The following is an 18,543-nucleotide window of genomic DNA, read 5'->3' on the forward strand; positions in this document are numbered from 1 at the left end:
CAAAGGGAAACTCCTTACCATCAACTTTAAGGCACTCAGTCACCTAGTGTCTCCCCACCCACCCACATTTTACCTCGCTGGTCTCTTACTACAGCTCTACCCAAACACTCTGCTCCTCTAATGCCAACCTACTCCCCGCATCTCAGTCTGGTCTATCTCAACGCCGACCCCTCACCCACGTCCTGCCTCTGGCCTGGAACTCCCTCCCTCCTCAAATCTGACAAACAATTACTCTCCCCCCGTTCAAAGCCTTATTAATGTTGGCATTTGTTAAGCGCTTACTATGTATGAAGCACTGTTCTAAGCGCTGAAGCACTGTTGAAGGCACATCTCTTCCAAGAGGCCTTCCCTGACTAAGCCTTCATCTCCTCCTACTCCCACTCCCTTCTGCATTGCCCTTCCATTTGGATTTACCCCTTACAAACTTACAAGTGCATCCTAATTTATTTTTATCATCATCATCATCAATCGTATTTATTGAGCGCTTACTATGTGCAGAGCACTGTACTAAGCGCTTGGGAAGTACAAATTGGCAACACATAGAGACAGTCCCTACCCAACAGTGGGCTCACAGTCTAAAAGGGGGAGACAGAGAACAAAACCAAACATACTAACAAAATAAAATAGAATAGATATGTACAAATAAAATAAATAAATAGAGTAATAAATATGTACAAACATATGTGCACATATAGAGGTGCTGTGGGGAAGGGAAGGAGGCAAGATGGGGTGTCTCCCCCTCCCACCATAAGGTCACTGTGGGCGTGCTTACCAACTCTGTTATATATTACTCTCCCAAAGTCTTAGCACAATGCTCCGCAAACAGTAAGCAATCGATAAATGCTATTGATTGATTGAGTTCTGGGCCAGAGGTTGTTGGAACTGCACTGGAGCTTAGTTCATTCATTCATTCATTCAATCGTATTGAGCGCTTACTGTGTGCAGAGCACTGTACTAAGCGCTTGGGAAGTACAAGTTGGCAACATCTAGAGACGGTCCCCACCCAACAGTGGCATCACAGTCTAGAAGGGGGAGACAGAGAACAAAGCGAAACATATTAACAAAATAAAATAAATAAAATAAATATGTACAAATAAAAAAATAGAGTAATAAATATGTACAAACATATATACATATATACAGGTGCTGTGGGGAGGGGAAGGAGGTAAGGCGGGGGGATGGTGAGGGGGAGGAGGGGGAGTGTTCAGAGTTAGTTCAGAGTTAGTTTAGTTCAAAGTGAATGTGAGCTACTAACATCGATCAGTCCATCAGTGGTATTTATTGAGGGCTTATTGTGGGCAGAGCACTATACCGAGGGCTTGGGAGAGTACAATGCGATAGAATTGGTAGTTGTCACAATCCCTGTCAACAAGGAACTTCCAGTCTAGAGGGGATCCCACCCAGCAGAGCTCTCCACCTGGGAGCAGAGCCTGTAGCAGGTGAGCTCTTCCAAGTTTAGGATTGTATATGCAGAGACATCCATATATTATCAATCAATCAATCATATTTATTGAGCTTACTGTGTGCAGAGCACTGTACTAAGCGCTTGGGAAGTACACGTTGGCAACCTACCAATAGTCCCTACCCAACAGTGGGCTCACAGTCTAGAAGGGGGAGACAGAGAACAAAACCAAACATATTAACAAAATAAAATAAATAGAATAGATATGTACAAGTAAAATAAATAAATAAATAGAGTAATAAATATGTACATACATATATACAGGTGCTGTGGGGAAGGGAAGGAGGTAAGACGGGAGGATGGGGGGGGCGAGGGGGAGAGGAAGGAGGGGGCTCAGTCTGGGAAGGCCTCCTGGAGGAGGTGAGCTCTCAGTAGGGCCTTGAAGGGAGGAAGAGAGCTGGATGGGCGGAGGGAGGGCATTCCAGGCCAGGGGGATGATGTGGGCCGGGGTTCGACGGTGGGACAGGCGAGAACGAGGCACGGTGAGGAGATTAGCGGCAGAGGAGCGGAGGGTGCAGGCTGGGCTGTAGAAGGAGAGAAGGGAGGTGAGGTAGGAGGGGGCGAGGTGGTGGACAGCCTTGAAACCAAGGGTGAGGAGTTTCTGCCTGATGCGCAGATTGATTGGTATTATGAAAACTAAAACTTTGCTGAGAGCATCCCTGTTTTTAACCCAAGTGACAAAGCAGTCCCCTGGCTGCCCTCTAGAAATGGTTCATATGATTGATCCCCAAACCCCATGGGATAGCAGATCTCTTCCTCCCTCCCAATTTTAATCCCCATTTTACAGCTGAGGAACCTGGGGCCATGCTACTTTCAGTACAGGAAGATAAAGCTTGCAGTCAGGAGGCGGCATGGGGCAGCAGCAGCGAGGCCTAGTTGAAAGAACACGGACCTGGGGTCTAAACCCAGCTCTGCCACTTGTCTGCTGTGTGACCTTGGGCACTTCACTTCCTCTATGCCTCCGTCACCTCAGCGATAAAATGGGGTTTAAGACTGTGAGCCCCTTGCGCCACGTAGACTGTGTCCAATCTGATTATCTTATGTCTACCCCAGCGCTTACTGCAGTGACTGGAGCATTGTAAGCACTTAAGAAATACTGTGGGAGTAGGGTAGGAGAGAAGCATTTCTGCTCTACTGCTTCAAACAGACATTGGGTAGCAGTGTCTCTGAGTTCCTTGCCTAATAGTAATAATAACTGTGATATTTGTTAAGCACTTACCAAGTGCTGGGCACCGTACTGAGCGCTGGGAGAAATACAAGATAATCAGGTCGGACTCAGCCCCTGTCCCACAGAGGCTCTCAGTCTTTATCCCCATTTTACAGAGGCCCAGAGAAGTAAGTGACTTGCCAAAAGTCACGAACCAGTCAAGTGGCGGAGCTGGGCTTAGAACCCAGGTCCGTGCAGAATCCGTTAGGCCAAGCTACCTACGGGGAATAATCTGATCGAGACAAGCAAACAGAAGTACAGAGCAGGAGCTCCTCCTGTTCATGTATTTGCCTGTGGAAAAAATTCAAGAGGAAGTTGGTTTAGAATGTAGAAAAGTCGATTTCTCTTGCCCTTTATCTGACTTCCTTCCCTTCCCCCACGCAAGACCACAGGTTATTTACATGATGCAAGACACTAGCTGATGAAAGCTGCTAGGGTTTGTTTCAGCGCCCAAGCATGTAACCTATGAATCTGAAGGGATTTGCAGCAGCCCCAAGTCAGTTTGCTAGGCAATAAATGCTCTGTGTGTAGTTAGAAAGGGACCAACTTGTACTTCCCAAGCACTTAGTACAGTGCTCTGCACACAGTAAGCGCTCAATAAATACGATTGATTGACATGAAAGGTTCGAAATTAGGGTTCCTCCACCGTACGCAGGCATCACCGAAAGTTCCCGATCGACAGCGGCCTTGGAAATTGGCCCCGGACATTTAATATTGTTCTGCTCTCTGCTTTCCAAATAGAAAAAGGAGCTGCTTAATCTTCCCATCTCCCAGGAGCCAGTCTAGCGTATTGACAGCAAATAGAAATTGTTGTTTAATCAGACGGTAGGAGCATGAAGTTCACCAGGCTGAGTGAAATTTAACCAGGAAGTACTCGTGGCTAGCAGTGAAAGTCCAAGCAGCAGTTGTCTGACAAAAGTTTTGCAAATAAAGATTGATGAATGTCATCAGAGCCTTTGGTTTTTCGATGGGATTCAATTTTCAACCTTTCGCTTGGGTCGTCTTCATTCCAAAAGATCCTGGATTGGGGACTGGGAGTGGAAAAGTGGACAGAAATCTAGTCCCATGTTAGATTGACTGTCCAAGGTAGCAGTTGTAGCCATAACAATTTAATTTCCACCCCCCTTAAGGTGGGTTACCTATGCGAAGGTCGCAAAGAGTAAGTTTCATCAACTGTAGGTGACTGTGTCCACAGATTTGGGGGTACTTTGCAAAAAGAAGTCCTTACTATCTACCCTTTTTAAAATCATCATCATCATCATCATCATCATCATCAATCATATTTATTGAGCGCTTACTGTGTGCAGAGCACTGTACTAAGCGCTTGGGAAGTACAAGTTGGCAACATATAGAGACAGTCCCTACCCAGCAGTGGGCTCACAGTCTAAAAGGGGGAGACAGAGAACAAAACCAAACATACTAACAAAATAAAATAAATAGAATAGATATGTACAAGTAAAATAAATAAATAGAGTAATAAATATGTATAAAACATATATACATATATACAGGTGCTGTGGGGAAGGGAAGGAGGTAAGATGGAGGGGATGGAGAGGGGGACGAGGGGGAGAGGAAGGAAGGGGCTCAGTCTGGGAAGGCCTCCCGGAGGAGGTGAGCTCTCAGTAGGGCCTTGAAGGGTATTTGAAGGGTACCTTAAATGGTATTTTTTAAGTGCTTACTATGCACCAGGCACTGTACTAAATATTCAGGTAGATAGAAAATAATCAGGCTGGGCACAGCCTATGTCACAAGTTTCAGTCCCTATTTTACAGATGACGTAACTGAGGCACAGAGGAAGTGAAGTGACTTGCGCTTCTGCAACATCTGTGCACTTGGATCTGTGACCTTTGGATAGTTTATTCATTTATTCAATTGCATTTATCGAGTGCGTACTAAGAGCACTGTACTAAGTGCTTGGGGAAGTATAATGCAGCAATAAACAGTGACATTCCCTACCCACAATGAGCTCACGGTTTAGAGCCGGGGAGACAGCCAGCAATACAAATAAAATTATGGATATTTACATAAGTGCTTTGGGCTGGGAGGGGGAAGAGCAAAGGGATAAATAAAATGACAGATATGTACATAAATGCTTTGGGGCTGGGTTGGGGAAGAGCAAAGGGAGCAAGTCAGGGCAATGCAGAAGGGAATGGGAGATGAGGAAAAGTGGGGCTTAGTCTGGGAAGGCCTCTTCTTCCTCCCTTCAATCGTATTTATTGAGCACTTACTGTGTGCAGAGCACTGGACTAAGCGCTTGGGAAGTATGAGTTGGATGGCAAAAGGGGTGAAGCGAACCCTGCTTAAATGAAAATAACTGCACTTCTCACAAGAGATATAAAGAACTGTGAAAAATAAGTGATCTTAGAAGCATACTTCATCCTGTGTAAATTTTGTTAGCAAGTAACCTTTTATTAAACTGCTTTAAAAGCGTAAATGCTAAATGACTTTGCTGTAAGTTTGTGACTGAGTGAAACCATTCCTGTTTCTCTAGAGATTTCCCAATTTTCTTTCAAAATAAATATGCTATCGCAATGATTCATGATGATATATTATTAAGGCAGTTCACACTAAAATACACGCTACGGGCCGTTAAATTGAATGTTCACATTCAAACTTCCTTGGAGGAGATGTGCCTTCAATAAGACTTTGAAGCGGGGGAGATATTCACCCCACTTCCAACCGCAGTGCAGTTTTGTCCGTATCTCTAAATTACATACTACAGAGTATTTATTATAATAATAATAATAATTGGCATTTGTTAAGCGCTTACTATGTGCAAAGCACTTTTCTAAGCGCTGGGGGGGATACAGGGTGATCAGGTTGTCCCACGTGGGGCTCACAGTCTTAATCCCCATTTTACAGATGAGGTAACTGAGGCCCAGAGAAGTTAAGTGACTTGCCCAAGATCACACAGCAGGCATGTGGCGGAGTCGGGATTCGAACCCATGACCCCTGACTCCAAAGCCCGTACTCTTTTCACTGAGCCACGCTGCTTCTCTTTATTTATGTTACCGTCTGTCTCCCTCTCTACTTTGTTATGGGCAGGGAACGTGTCTGCTAATTCTGTTGTATCATACTCTCCCAAGCACTTAGTACAGTGCTCTGCGCGTAGCAAGTGCTCAATACCATCGATTGATGTGCTCCGACTCTGGTTTTTTCTCCACAGCATCTCGGTGGAATGGGCTCAGTGTGGGGTTTATGGGATCAAGGGCAAGGTGGGGAGACTCTAACAGACAACATCTCATCATTGTGCCGGGGATGGTTTCAGAGAGAAATGAGAAGCGTGATGTAGGAAGCCCGGGTTTCCCTGGCCACTATGCTGCCTAAAAATCATATGGGAAACTTCCCAGGGTGTCCTGAGAATGTTGCTCTGGTGACATCTTTTAGTGCCCAAGCTTAGGCCAGGAAAATAATAATAATAACAATGGCATTTATTAAGCGCTTACTATGTGCAAAGCACTGTTCTAAGTGCTGGGGAGGTTACAAGCCCCTCCCGGGCTTTGGAGTCAGAGGTTACAGGTTCCAATCCCGGCTCCGCCAATTGTCAGCTGTGTGACTTTGGGCAAGTCACTTCTCTGTGCCTCGGTTACCTCATCTGTAAAATGGGGATTAAGACTGTGAGCCCCCCGGGGGACACCCTGATTACTTTGTAACCTCCCCAGCGCTTAGAACAGTGCTTTGCACATAGTAGACGCTTAATAAATGCCATTATTATTATTATTACTTACAAGGTGATCAGGTTGTCCCACGGAGGGGCTCACAGTCTTAGTCCCCATTTTACAGATGAGGTAACTGAGGCCCAGAGAAGTGAAGTGACTTGCCCGAAGTCACACAGCTGACAATTGGCAGAGCCGGAATTCGAACCCGTGGCCCAGGCTCTTTCCACTGAGCCACGCTGCTTCTGTAAAAGGCATTTATTAAGCGCTCACTATGCGCAAAGCACCGTTCTAAGCACTGGGGAGTTACAAGGTGATTAGGTTGTCCCACAGGGGCTCACAGTCTTCATCCCCATTTTACGTGTGAGGCCCAGAGAAGTGAAGTGCCTTGCCCAAAGTCACACAGCTTGCAAGTGGCAGAGCTAGGATTTGAACCCGTGACCTCCGACTCCAAAGCCCGTGCCCTTTCCACTGAGCCACGCTGCTTCTCTAAGATGGGGACATGCCAACTAGGGACCTGGTGCCACCGTTAATTCCATGTATCGTGCATTTATAGATTTACCCACTGCTAGTCAGCCAGCCACACTGATCACTGGGGATATTCAATCCTTCGGTCGTATTTATTGAGTACTTCTGTGTGCAGAGCACTGTACTAAGCACTTGGGAGAGTACGGCACAACAGCAGGCACATTCCCTGCCCAGAATGGGCTTACAGTCTAGAACGACAGCGTCTAGTGATTCGAACTCCTAAGCTATATACCATTTTTAGTATATTTAAGCTTCCTTTGCTTGAAAGCTAATAACCCCCATTATGATGTGGCGTAATGAAAAATTTTCCTGGCCCTTGCTCCGGGAAAAGAACTCTGTAAATAGAGGAATTATTGTCAGGATTTAGAAATACCCAGATATACTGGGTCATCTTCATTGTGCTCTTCTTGTATTGTGTTTTCCTAATATTTTTTGCCAGTACTTAATGATGGCATTTATTAAGCGCTTACTATGTGCAAAGCACTGTTCTAAGCGCTGGGGAGGTTACAAGGTGATCAGGTTGGCCCACGGGGGGTGCTCACAGTCTTCATCCCCATTTTACAAATGAGGTCACTGAGGCACAGAGAAGTGAAGTACTTAATGATGGCATTTATTAAGCGCTTACTATGTGCAAAGCACTGTTCTAAGCGCTGGGGAGGTTACAAGGTGATCAGGTTGGCCCACGGGGGGCTCACAGTCTTAATCCCCATTTTACAAATGAGGTCACTGAGGCCCAGAGAAGTGAAGTGACTTGCCCAAAGTCACACAGCAGACAAGTAGCGGAGCCGGGATTTGAACCCATGAACTCTGACTCCAAAGCCCGGGCTCTTTTCCACGGAGCCACGCTGCTTCTCCCTTTGAAGTATTTTTTTTAATGGTGTTTAAGTGCTTACTATGTGTCCAAGCTCTGTTCATTCATTCATCATCATCATCAATCGTATTTATTGAGCGCTTACTGTGTGCAGAGCACTGTACTAAGCGCTTGGGAAGTACAAGTTGGCAACATATAGAGACAGTCCCTACCCAGCAGTGGGCTCACAGTCTAAAAGGGGGAGACAGAGAACAAAACCAAACATACTAACAAAATAAAATAAATAGAATAGATATGTACAAGTAAAATAAATTAAAAAAAAGAGTAATAAATATGTACAAACATATAGACAGGTGTATATTCATTCAATCGTATTTATTGAGTGTTTTCTGGGTGCAGAGCACTCTAGTAAGCGCTTGGAAAGTACAATTCAGCAACAAATAGAGACAATTCATCAGGTTGGACAGTCTCTGTCCGACACGGGGCTCGTAGTCTAAGTAGGAGGGAGAACAGGTATCAAATCATCATTTTGCAGTTGGGGAAACTGAGACCCAGGGATTACATTCTCCGAAGGGCACACAGCAGGCAAGTGCTGGAACTGGGTTGGAACCCAGGTTCTTTGGCTCCCAGGTTTGGGTTTTATCCACTAGACTCTGCTGCTTTCCAGAAGTATTTTGACTGACCCGAGTAGAGTGATTTAAATCCCATGCAATGTAGTATTAAGATAATGACAGATCTCAAGATTTAATGGAAGGTGCCATTTTGCTGGATAAGCTGTGAAAAGTACAACCTTAAGCACTTTACACATGTTATTTAAAGCCCTTTATTGTTGGCATACATCTACATCTAATCTTGTGGCTGTCACTTTTTAATGTACACGTAAATTGTTGTGGTCAAGTTTTTGGATCTTGAAAACATTAATGCCGCATTTTACATGATTTCCCGTGGGAAATCAAACTTCATTTAGCACACCTCTGCTTAACATCCTATTGTGAAAGGACCGATTACGAGTGCTAACCAGGGTTTAGAAGTACTTAACGCGCGGGAGGATTTCAACGTTTCTAAAATCCACTTGTCTTTAGATTGCCTTCGCAGCTTCACAGATTTGGAAGAACTTGATGAAACGGAGTTGTATATGTGCCACAAATGCAAAAAGAAGCAAAAGTCCACCAAAAAATTCTGGATTCAAAAATTACCAAAGGTGAGTGTTAGACTTGGCGGTTACGGTGAGATTTTGAGGGGAAATGATTGCCGAGGACTGCCTTGCCTCATTTGACCTTGCCTTCTTTGAGTCATTTGGGTGCCCCTCCTCTGCGGCTGGGCCTTGAGGGCCCTTTGGTCTCTTCTCCAATCAATCAATCAATCGTATTTATTGAGCGCTTACTGTGTGCAGAGCACTGTACTAAGCGCTTGGGAAGTACAAGTTGGCAACATATGGAGGCAGTCCCTACCCAACATTGGGCTCACAGTCTTTTCTCTCTCTGGGGAACTCACCTGCTTAGACAATTTCAGTTACCACCTGAATGCAGATGGCTCTCCCACCTGACCTCGCCACCTCCTTCCCTTCCCCGCAGCACCTGTATATATGTATATATGTTTGTACATATTTATTACTCCATTTATTTTACTTGTACCTATCTATTCTATTTATTTTATTTTGTTAATATGTTTGGTTTTGTTCTCTGTCTCCCCCTTTTAGACTGTGAGCCCACTATTGGGTAGGGACTGTCTCTAGATGTTGCCAACTTGTACTTCCCAAGCGTTTAGTACAGTGCTCTGCACACAGTAAGCGCTCAATAAATATGATTGATGATGATCTGCATTTGCCCTGTTGTGCAGTCTGCTTCCATCTAGATGTCTTACCGCCACTCGAGGCCCAAAATATTGAAAACTCAGCTCCTTGCTTTCCTTCCCAAATCCTAGCCTCTCCTCCTCGCTCTCACATCAGGATGAGACACGTCCCTTACACTCCTACCTTGGATCCTTTGCTTATGCTGTTTTCCCAGCCTGGGATGCTTTCCCATCGTCTCTGTCAGGCTGTATTCAATTCCTCAAATGTCAACCTTCTCCATGGGACTTTTCTTTCTGTCTGAGTACTCCATCCAGATCTCACCAACTTCTTTTCCTATGTCCGCTATATGGTTTTCGTTCCTTTCGCCTCCAATTTCTGTCTTGCTTCTGTGTTGAATATTGGAGAACCTCTTGTGACCCCTAGTACAGGACTCATCACCCAGTGGGGCTCAAAGCAATCTGAAGCCTGCTCGAAATTGTACAGAATTTGAGGGCAGGCCCATGGAATTGCCTGGGGAGAAGCATTTTTCATTCATTCAATCGTATTTATTGAGCGCTTACTGTGTGCAGAGCACTGTACTAAGTGCTTGGGAAGTGCAAGTTGGCAACATATAGAGACGGTCGCTACCCAACAGTGGGCTCACAGTCTAGAAGGGGGAGACAGAGAACAAAACAAAGCATATTAACAAAATAAAATAAATAGAATAAATATGTACAAATAAGAGTAATAAATACATACAAACATATATGTATATATATCGTCCCCCTCTCCACCCCACCAAGTCTTACCTCCTTCCCTTCCCCACAGCACCTGTATATATGTTTGTACATATTTATTACTCTATTTATTTATTTATTTTGCTTGTACATATCTATTCCATTTTATTTTGTTAATATGTTTGGTTTGATTGATTCATTGATATACAGGTGCTGTGGGGACGGGAAGGAGGTAAGGGAGGAGGGGGAGAGGAAGGAGGGGGCTCAGTCTGGAAAGGCCTCCTCGAGGAGGTGAGCTCTCAGTAAGGCTTTGAAGGGAAGCATTTATTTTGGAGAACGGAACTGACAGGGTTTGTGAAGGAGCGCATCTTACACAAAGCACCCGCCCTTCCTTCCATCCTTTCTTCAAACAAAATACCGAACAACCGCAGCCGGTGCTTCCTTGGTTTTTGAGGTCAAAAATCAGAGCAGCCAAGGATGGATTATGTCAGAGGGAGACCTATTAGTCATACCGTTGTTGATCTTATTCCATTTGTAAATATTTGCGTGGCTATCTGCCCTATCAATCAGGGGTATTTATTGAGCACTTACTATACTAAGCTCTCGAGGGAGAGAGTACAACAGGGGTTGGTAGCCATGTCCCCTTAGAATATAAGTTCCCTCTGGACATCCTCTAATCTTGACTCTGCCTCTCATCTGCTGTGTGACCTCAGGCAAGTCATTTCCCTTCTCAGTGCCTCAGTTACTTCATTTGTAAACTGGGGATTGAACCCTCTTCCCTTTCATTCATTCATTCGGTCGTATTTATTGAGCACTTACTGTGTGCAGAGCACTGTACTAAGCGCTTGGGAAGTACAAGTTGGCAACATAGAGAGACGGTCCCTACCCAACAACGGGCTCCGACTTTGACTTTGGGACGAGGACTGTGGCCCTCCCGTCTCTTGCTTTTACCCAAGCGCTTAGTAGCGTGCAGTTCACCCAATGACAGATGTCAGAATTGGCTTCAGTAGGTTTTCAGCCAGAGCGGAGAGCTGCAGTCATTGATGGCAGGATTTGGACTCATGGGAAAAATCCAAGTGCAGCCATCACCTACTTATACAGAGATTTGAGGAACCGATAATCAATCAATCAATCAGTCAGTCGTATTTATTAAGCACTTACTGTGTGCAGAGCGCTGTACTAAGCAAATCACCCAATTGCTCTCTCTCCCTCTCCCTGTGTTTCCCCTTTTCTCTCCCTTTCTCTCTCTGCCCCCGCTGCCATACCTACACACACCCCCACATTTTCATCATAGATTGGAAGGGAGCCCACTGTTGGGTAGGGACTGTCTCTATATGTTGCCAACTTGTACTTCCCAAGCGCTTAGTACAGTGCTCTGCACACAGTAAGCGCTCAAAAAATACGATTGATTGATTGATGAGTGCAGGGATGCCTGGAGGCTGTTTTTAGGCCCCCAGCCAGGGCCAGAATTTGGACCCCGGGTACCCCGTCGGAACATTCCTGTCGACCACGTTGATTCTGACCCGGCAAAAAGTGAGAGGTTTCAGCGTTGGTGGGGATGACCATCCTTGTCATCCTGCCCCTGGCCCCCACCAGAATAATAATAATAATAGTGATGGCATTTATTAAGTGCTTACTATGTGCAAAGCACTCTTCTAAGCACTGGGGAGGTTACAAGGTGATGAGGTTGTCCCACGTGGGGCTCACAGTCTTCATCCCCATTTTCCAGATGAGGTCACTGAGGCCCAGAGAAGCAAAGTGACTTGCCCAAAGTCACACAGCTGGCAAGTGGCAGAGCCAGGATTTGAACCCGTGACCTCTGACTCCAAAGCCCGGGCTCTTTGCACTGAGCCACGCTCCTTCTCTAAGGAGCAGAAAGCTTGGCACTCCCAGCCACCGGGACACTGCTGGGCCATAGGTTATGAGTTCCTCGAAGGACAGGGTCTGTGTTTGATTCCCACTTGTATACTCTTTCCCATCATCAATCGTATTTATTGAGCGCTTACTATGTGCAGAGCACTGTACTAAGCGCTTGGGAAGTACAAATTGGCAACATATAGAGACAGTCCCTACCCAACAGTGGGCTCACAGTCTAAAAGCACTTAATATAGTACTCTTCACATAGTAGTTTGCACTCTCTAGCCTGGGAGTCCCCTGTGGAACAGCGACTGTGTCCAGCCTGATTATCTTTCATATACCCTAGCACTTAGTACAGTGCTCGGCACATAAGAAGTGCTTAACAAGTACCGTTATCATCAGTAGGAATTAAATAAAGGTGATTACTGCTCTGTCTTTTTTACCATCCCCATTTTGGAGTGGGAGGGCTATATGGGTGGTGGGAGTGTCTGCACTCTGAAAGGGGACTGCTGTAGCCGTCCCCCAAGAGCCTCCAACTGCCTTTTGGGGTGAGGGGTGGGAGGAATAATGTTAAAGAACCAAGAACTTCATGAGTCGGATCAAGACAGAACCCAGAATTTTGCCTTGATGGTGAATATGGAACTTTCTTCAACAAAGTGCGGCTTTTGTTGGGTGAAGACTTCCAGTTTTTTTCCGTGATTCATCCTGAGGCATTCTCATTTTGTGCTTCTCCCCACCTTTCTTCTGGCTTTCAGGTGCTATGCTTACACTTAAAAAGATTTCACTGGACAGCATATCTAAGGAACAAGGTTGATACATATGTAGAATTTCCCCTGAGAGGCTTAGACATGAAGTGCTACTTGTTAGAGGTAAGATGGTTGCTCTTTATTCACGCCTTCTGGTAGATACCTCCTGTGTGTGTGTGTGTGTGTGTGTGTGTGTGTGTGTGTGTGTGTGTGTGTGTGTGTGTGTGTGTGTGTCCCACGATTCCATTGTCCAGGATAAAAATAAGATTTTTCCCCAGTAACAGGTTGTAATTGCTCGGAGCGATCTGTCCGGTGGGGCTCTAAGGATATGTTTTCCCTTTTTCGAACACAGCCCGAGAACAGTGGTCCGGAGAGTTGCCTTTATGACCTGGCTGCTGTTGTTGTACATCATGGTTCAGGGTGAGTACTTCATGTGGTCACAATAATAATAATGATAATAATAATTTTGGTATTCATTAAGCGCCTACTGTGTGCCAGACACCGTACTAAGCATTGGGTTGGATACAAGCAAATTGGTTCCCTGTGGACTCTGTGGAGCTCACAGTCTCCATCCCCTGGTAACTGAGGCATAGAGAAGTGAAGTGACTTCCCCAAGGTCACACAGCAGACAAGTGGCGGAGCTGGGATTAGAACCTACGAGCTTCCAAATCCCAGGCCCGGGCTGTGTCCACTGTGCCATGCTGCATCTCTGTGGCTTCACATGGTGGGCATGAATGGATGCCAGGTATTTGAGGGGGTCCCCTTTGGGAATGTGAAGTCTTTATAGGGGCTCCTTACTTGGACCAAGAAGTTTTTAGAAATGAATTCCAGTGCCTTAATATGGGCTGGCCAACTCTCCCTGCGAGCCAGCCAGAGAGTAAGAGGAACCCAAGAACCCAAATCAGTGTGGACGAAAAGTAAATAGTGGGGTAATGATCTGTTCAGTGGACCTGGCCTTCACCCCACCCGTGATTCACAAAGAGCAACTCAAGGCCGCCCTTTGCCTCTGCGTTTTATGAATGAAAAACTGAGTGATTAGGGTTGAAGACAGTGGATTTCCCTAACGGCATCGTTCATTCATCGTTTCAGTCGTATTTGTTGAGCACTTGCTGTATGCAAACCACTGTAAGCGCCTGGGAGAGTGCGATATAACAATAAACGGACACATTCCCTGACCACAATGGCTTCATTTCTCCGTCTTAATTTGGATTAAGGAAAAAAAAAAAACCTCCGCCGTTTTAATTTGGATGAAGGGGGAAAAGAATCAGAATCAGGCTTCAGGGCAGTGTGTGGAAAATGAGCCACAGAGGCCCCCTCTGTGGCTGAGTGCCTGACTGTCCCCGGGTTCTTCAAATAGTGGACACCTAATCCAGTTCTTGGTGGCAGAAATGGAATTTTTACTGCTCTTGACCTCCCCCCAGCACCTTGAGTTTCCCTTGAACCTCTCTCCCTCTTACTTTCAGTGTTGGCTCTGGACATTACACAGCGTACGCGACTCACGAAGGTCGGTGGTTCCATTTCAACGACAGTACTGTAACATTGACTGACGAGGAGACCGTCGTCAAGGCGAAGGCCTACATCCTCTTCTACGTGGAGCGCCAGGCCAAGTCCGGATCCGACAAACTTTAATACCTCCTTTCCATCCTGGCGCATCACGTCCGTCGGACAAAACGTTTCCAATTTTCCATAAATACTTGATCCAAGACATTAATTTCATTGTGCACTTTTCAACTTCCTATTGTGGGTTTAGTTCTGTCGTGTCAAGTAGCATTTATCGTATCGAACGTGGATACCGACTAACTTTTTTTTTTTTTTTTTTAGTTATACCAGAAAACCTCAGCAGACGTTTTGATTTGCTGCTTTAGATGTGATAACTTGGTTTTTTTATATATAGTTTCATGAACTTAGTTATATTTGACTTTTTATATTAATGTTCCCGGTTCTCACTTTCTTAAAGGCACATTTACATCAGAAGCTTTTTGTTATCCTCATATTCAGTAAGCAACATAAACGTGCTCCCGGTTGCGGAGAGCAACAGAGCAGCCTCCTGCTTCTTCACAGCTGTAATGTAGATCAGGTTGGTTCTGTTGAAATCAAGGCTTGTGCTTGCACATAATCTGGGGCCCAAGAAGTTAATGACCTCCGAACAATCCTTTTTTTTTTTGGCCAGAAGAAGACATGCAATGTGGTATCATTAAATTTGACCAGGTAATTGCTGCTATCCGTATGTATCAAGGCTGCTGCCTTTCAGGACTAACTGAAATAAAATCGCTGGTTCAGTTGTTTGTGTACTGCCAATTCCAGGACTTTCTTTTTGGGGATTTAAGAAAGGATGAATGAATCGATCAAGTGGAATTAGCTTTGCGACCGACTTGTCCCGTGCTTTTTTTTTAAAAAAAAAAATTTGAACACCCAGAACACGATTTGAACGTGACTTTAGAAGACCTCATTGGAAAGGGGCCTGGTGATGCCGTGCATCTCCTACAGTGTGCAGCCTGATCCCAGCTTGGGGCTCCAGCAAGGACGGCATTCTGACGCGGCCCGATTTTCCGCCGCTGGTGGTCACGGACTCACTCTGGGAACCAGGCAGCAAGAGTTTCGTGGGGTGAGGAATGGACCTTGTCAGTCCCTGTTCGTCAAGAAGATGTTTTGCCCTAGAGGTCAGCAGCTCTTGTTTGTAAAAGTATAAGTAGGTGCAGTAAACAGATAGGAAGTAGAAGTCTTACTTAGGTTTTACCCTTCTTGTAGAGTTCCATTTTGGAGTCGGAATCCAATCTCAAGCTCTTGTCTGCCTTGCTGGTGGAATTCCGGGTAGTTTTTTGGGCATTGGGAATACCGCTGTTCAGGCGAGAGGCAGCAGAGTCGGGGACTTTGTGCGTTGGGAGAGAGCAAGAGCCCTAAATGAACCCAAAGGACACTGGCATTGACCCGCTTTCCTTCTCTCTCGTCCCGGTGATTTCCTTTCTTCCTCCTACCCGTCGTCTCCCATCCCCCCATATTTTATGACAGTTGTTGTGAGGGACAGGATGTATTTCCTGCCGAGTCAGTCAACCAACCGGACCTCTTAGGAACGGTGGCTTTTCCTCCAGGAAAGTAAGAAGGTAGAGCGGTCGAGGTATTTGAAATTTTGCTTTTGTACTTAAGGACGATGAAGTGAGTAAGAGCCGGCACTGCCGTTTTGCTCGTTTCATCCGCTCGAATTCAGGGCAGCCGCTGGTATTAGAAGCTGTCATGGATAGATGAGTGCCATTTCCAGTTCAGTATTAATTAGGTAATTTCTCATGGCAGAACACACCTGCTAATCCTTGAAAATGACATGGGACAAAGGGCAATGAAATGTTAAAAAGGCCACTCCGGTGAAGATTGCTTGTAGACTGTAAACACCTCATAGGCAGGGATTTTGTCTGCCAACTCTGTGTCGTACTTTTCCAAGTGCTTAGTAGAGTGCTCTACACACAGTAAAAACTCAGTAAATAAGCTTGTTGTGGGCAGGGAACGCGTCTGTCGAACTCTGTTATGGTGTACTCTCCCTAGTACCATGCTCTTCACCCAGTAAGTGCTCAATATGTACAGTTGATTGATAAATACTATTGATTGCGTGGCCAACCTTAAGCTGTACTACACCTAGGCTGTAGATGTTGGGAACCAAGGAATGCAGGGGAGAATAATCGGTGCGTATAAAGGCAAATGCAGACACGTTCTTCATTGCAAAATTGTGTCTACAGATAGGTAATCGCTATACCTGGCGGTGTCTGACATGCTATCACCCTTTGATCCGCATCAAGCAGTCGATACGAGCTCGGTTTCATTTTGCTTCGGAAGTCGGACGGTGAATGGAATTGTTTGTTGCTTGGAATTTGTAGATGCCCATTTCTCCGTATGCTTGTCAAACGTTGCTCTTTGGTCTTAATCCAAACGGGCAGCTGTTACCACTTGATATCCAGTAAAGGCCCTGGCAGTATTCATGTTGGTGAAGGAAAGCGATCTGCCTAAACCCTGGAGAATTTTTGAGGAAGGGATGATCAAATTGGGGAGGAAGGGAGCTCGGATGGCTCTTGAGGCTCAAGGCGGTGGTCTCCCCTGAATATATCTCGGCGGCTATGGGGGGTTGCCCGAATCCGTTAACCCTCTTGGAATTTGACAACTCCTTCCATCGAGGCGTCTGTAGAAGCAGAGCGGGTTGAGATTAGCCAGCACAGCGGAGAATACCAGTGATGTAAATGTGCCTGCCTGTATTTTAGAAATCGAACTCTGTAATTTTCATCACAATTATTTTAAAAATTTCCATATTTCCATAATGTTGGGTGCCCCCTGTCCCCCTCCACCCCAGAGTCCCATTTTCTCTGAAATGTATGTGGTTTCTAGGCTCACTTACCCCTGTGGTTTTTCCCAGCATTGGCGCTGTTTGGGCGGGGTGACGTTTGCAACGGACGCATTCGGTGATTTTTGTGCTTAAGCGGGGCCCAAACGGAAACATATGCCTTTCTTCATCCCCTGACACTCTCCCACTGCAAACCCAGGTGGACAATATAAACAGTTTGTTGTGGCAACACAAATATTTCTCTTCATGGTGGAGAAAATGCTTATCCGCTGTATTCTACTCAGTGTGTAGTGATGACCAATGTAACAGAGAATTGAACCAGTAAAAGTATACTGTCCCGGTCGTGTTAAATTTGTAACTTTACGTGCGGAGCCTACTCACGGATCACATTTCTGGGCCTGGGGTGGGAGTGACGGTGGGGTTGGGAGGGTGAGCGGGTTGGGGGGGGGTGGCCATATTTATTTCAGTGAAACCAAATCTGTCTGAGTCGGTCACGTTATTCCAGTGTTTGTCAAGAACCGGAGGCCGGGTTACTAAGTGGGGAGAAATGGATTCCGTCCCTGAAGCGGACTGACTGGATCTCTGCCGGCCCTGGTGGGCCTGTTGGGTTCGGTTCATTGGAGCGAAAGGGATGGCGGGTCCCCCCCGGGGGGTCAGCTCGCCCGGTGGGCGCGGACCCTTGGCTCAGGAGGCGGCTTGCCGCCGAGCCGATGGGCTCCAGGGTCTCGGAGGGCTTCTCGCCCGATCTTGGGGCCATCCCCCGAGCGCCGGGTCCGGTGGGACGGAGGCCGTGGGGCTGCCTCGCCGGCGGGTTTGGGCCGCTCGTCCGCGTCTCACTGGGGTGCCAAGCCGCCCCCGGTCCCCGATCCCCTCCCTCGAGTAAGTGTCGTGCTCTTGCTGTACATGGTTTACCATTCAAATCTGGTTTGTATGTTTGCAGACGGGATCGTTGACTGTGTGAATAATCTCTCATTCTGAGTTTGTAACTCTTCACCCTGTTTATTCTCAACCGACACGAGATGTTTTAATGAAAAAAAGAACCATTATTAAAGGTCTGGTCTCTTTCCTGTTTCCGTTAATGTTTTTAACACTCTTTCCCTTAGGTAAGAAAAATGTTTCGGGCCCTGCTGATGAGAGGTTGGCACTTAGCGATTGGGAATTGTTATCTGTTAATCAATCAATCATATTTATTGAGCGCTTACTGTGTGCAGAGCACTGTACTAAGCGCTTGGGAAGTACAAGTTGGCAACATTTAGAGACAGTCCCTACCCAACAGTGGGCTCACAGTCTGTTAAGAGAGCACTGTACTAAGCGCTTGGGAAGTACAAGTTGGCAACATATAGAGACAGTCCCTACCCAACAGTGGGCTCACAGTCTGTTAAGAACCAATGCCCATTTCAGGTGGTTGGTTAATAATAATAATGCGTGTTAAGCACTTACTATGTGC

At 46.0% G+C, this 18,543-nt stretch overlaps 1 protein-coding gene across 1 annotated transcript in view; it reads left to right on the forward strand.

The window, feature by feature from the left end:
* USP3 (ubiquitin specific peptidase 3) overlaps nt 1-15,068 on the forward strand; it is a 103,883-nt gene extending 88,815 nt beyond the window's left edge. The window contains exons 12-15 of the mRNA XM_038747007.1: nt 8,747-8,865; nt 12,785-12,898; nt 13,128-13,195; nt 14,239-15,068. Coding sequence (XP_038602935.1) covers nt 8,747-8,865; nt 12,785-12,898; nt 13,128-13,195; nt 14,239-14,404 — 467 coding nt within the window. The 3' untranslated portion in view covers nt 14,405-15,068. The remainder of the gene's footprint in view (nt 1-8,746; nt 8,866-12,784; nt 12,899-13,127; nt 13,196-14,238) is intronic.
* The last annotated feature ends 3,475 nt before the right edge of the window (nt 15,069-18,543 follow it).

Source organism: Tachyglossus aculeatus, chromosome 5 (assembly GCF_015852505.1).
Source record: "Tachyglossus aculeatus isolate mTacAcu1 chromosome 5, mTacAcu1.pri, whole genome shotgun sequence".
NCBI classification, from domain to species: domain Eukaryota; kingdom Metazoa; phylum Chordata; class Mammalia; order Monotremata; family Tachyglossidae; genus Tachyglossus; species Tachyglossus aculeatus.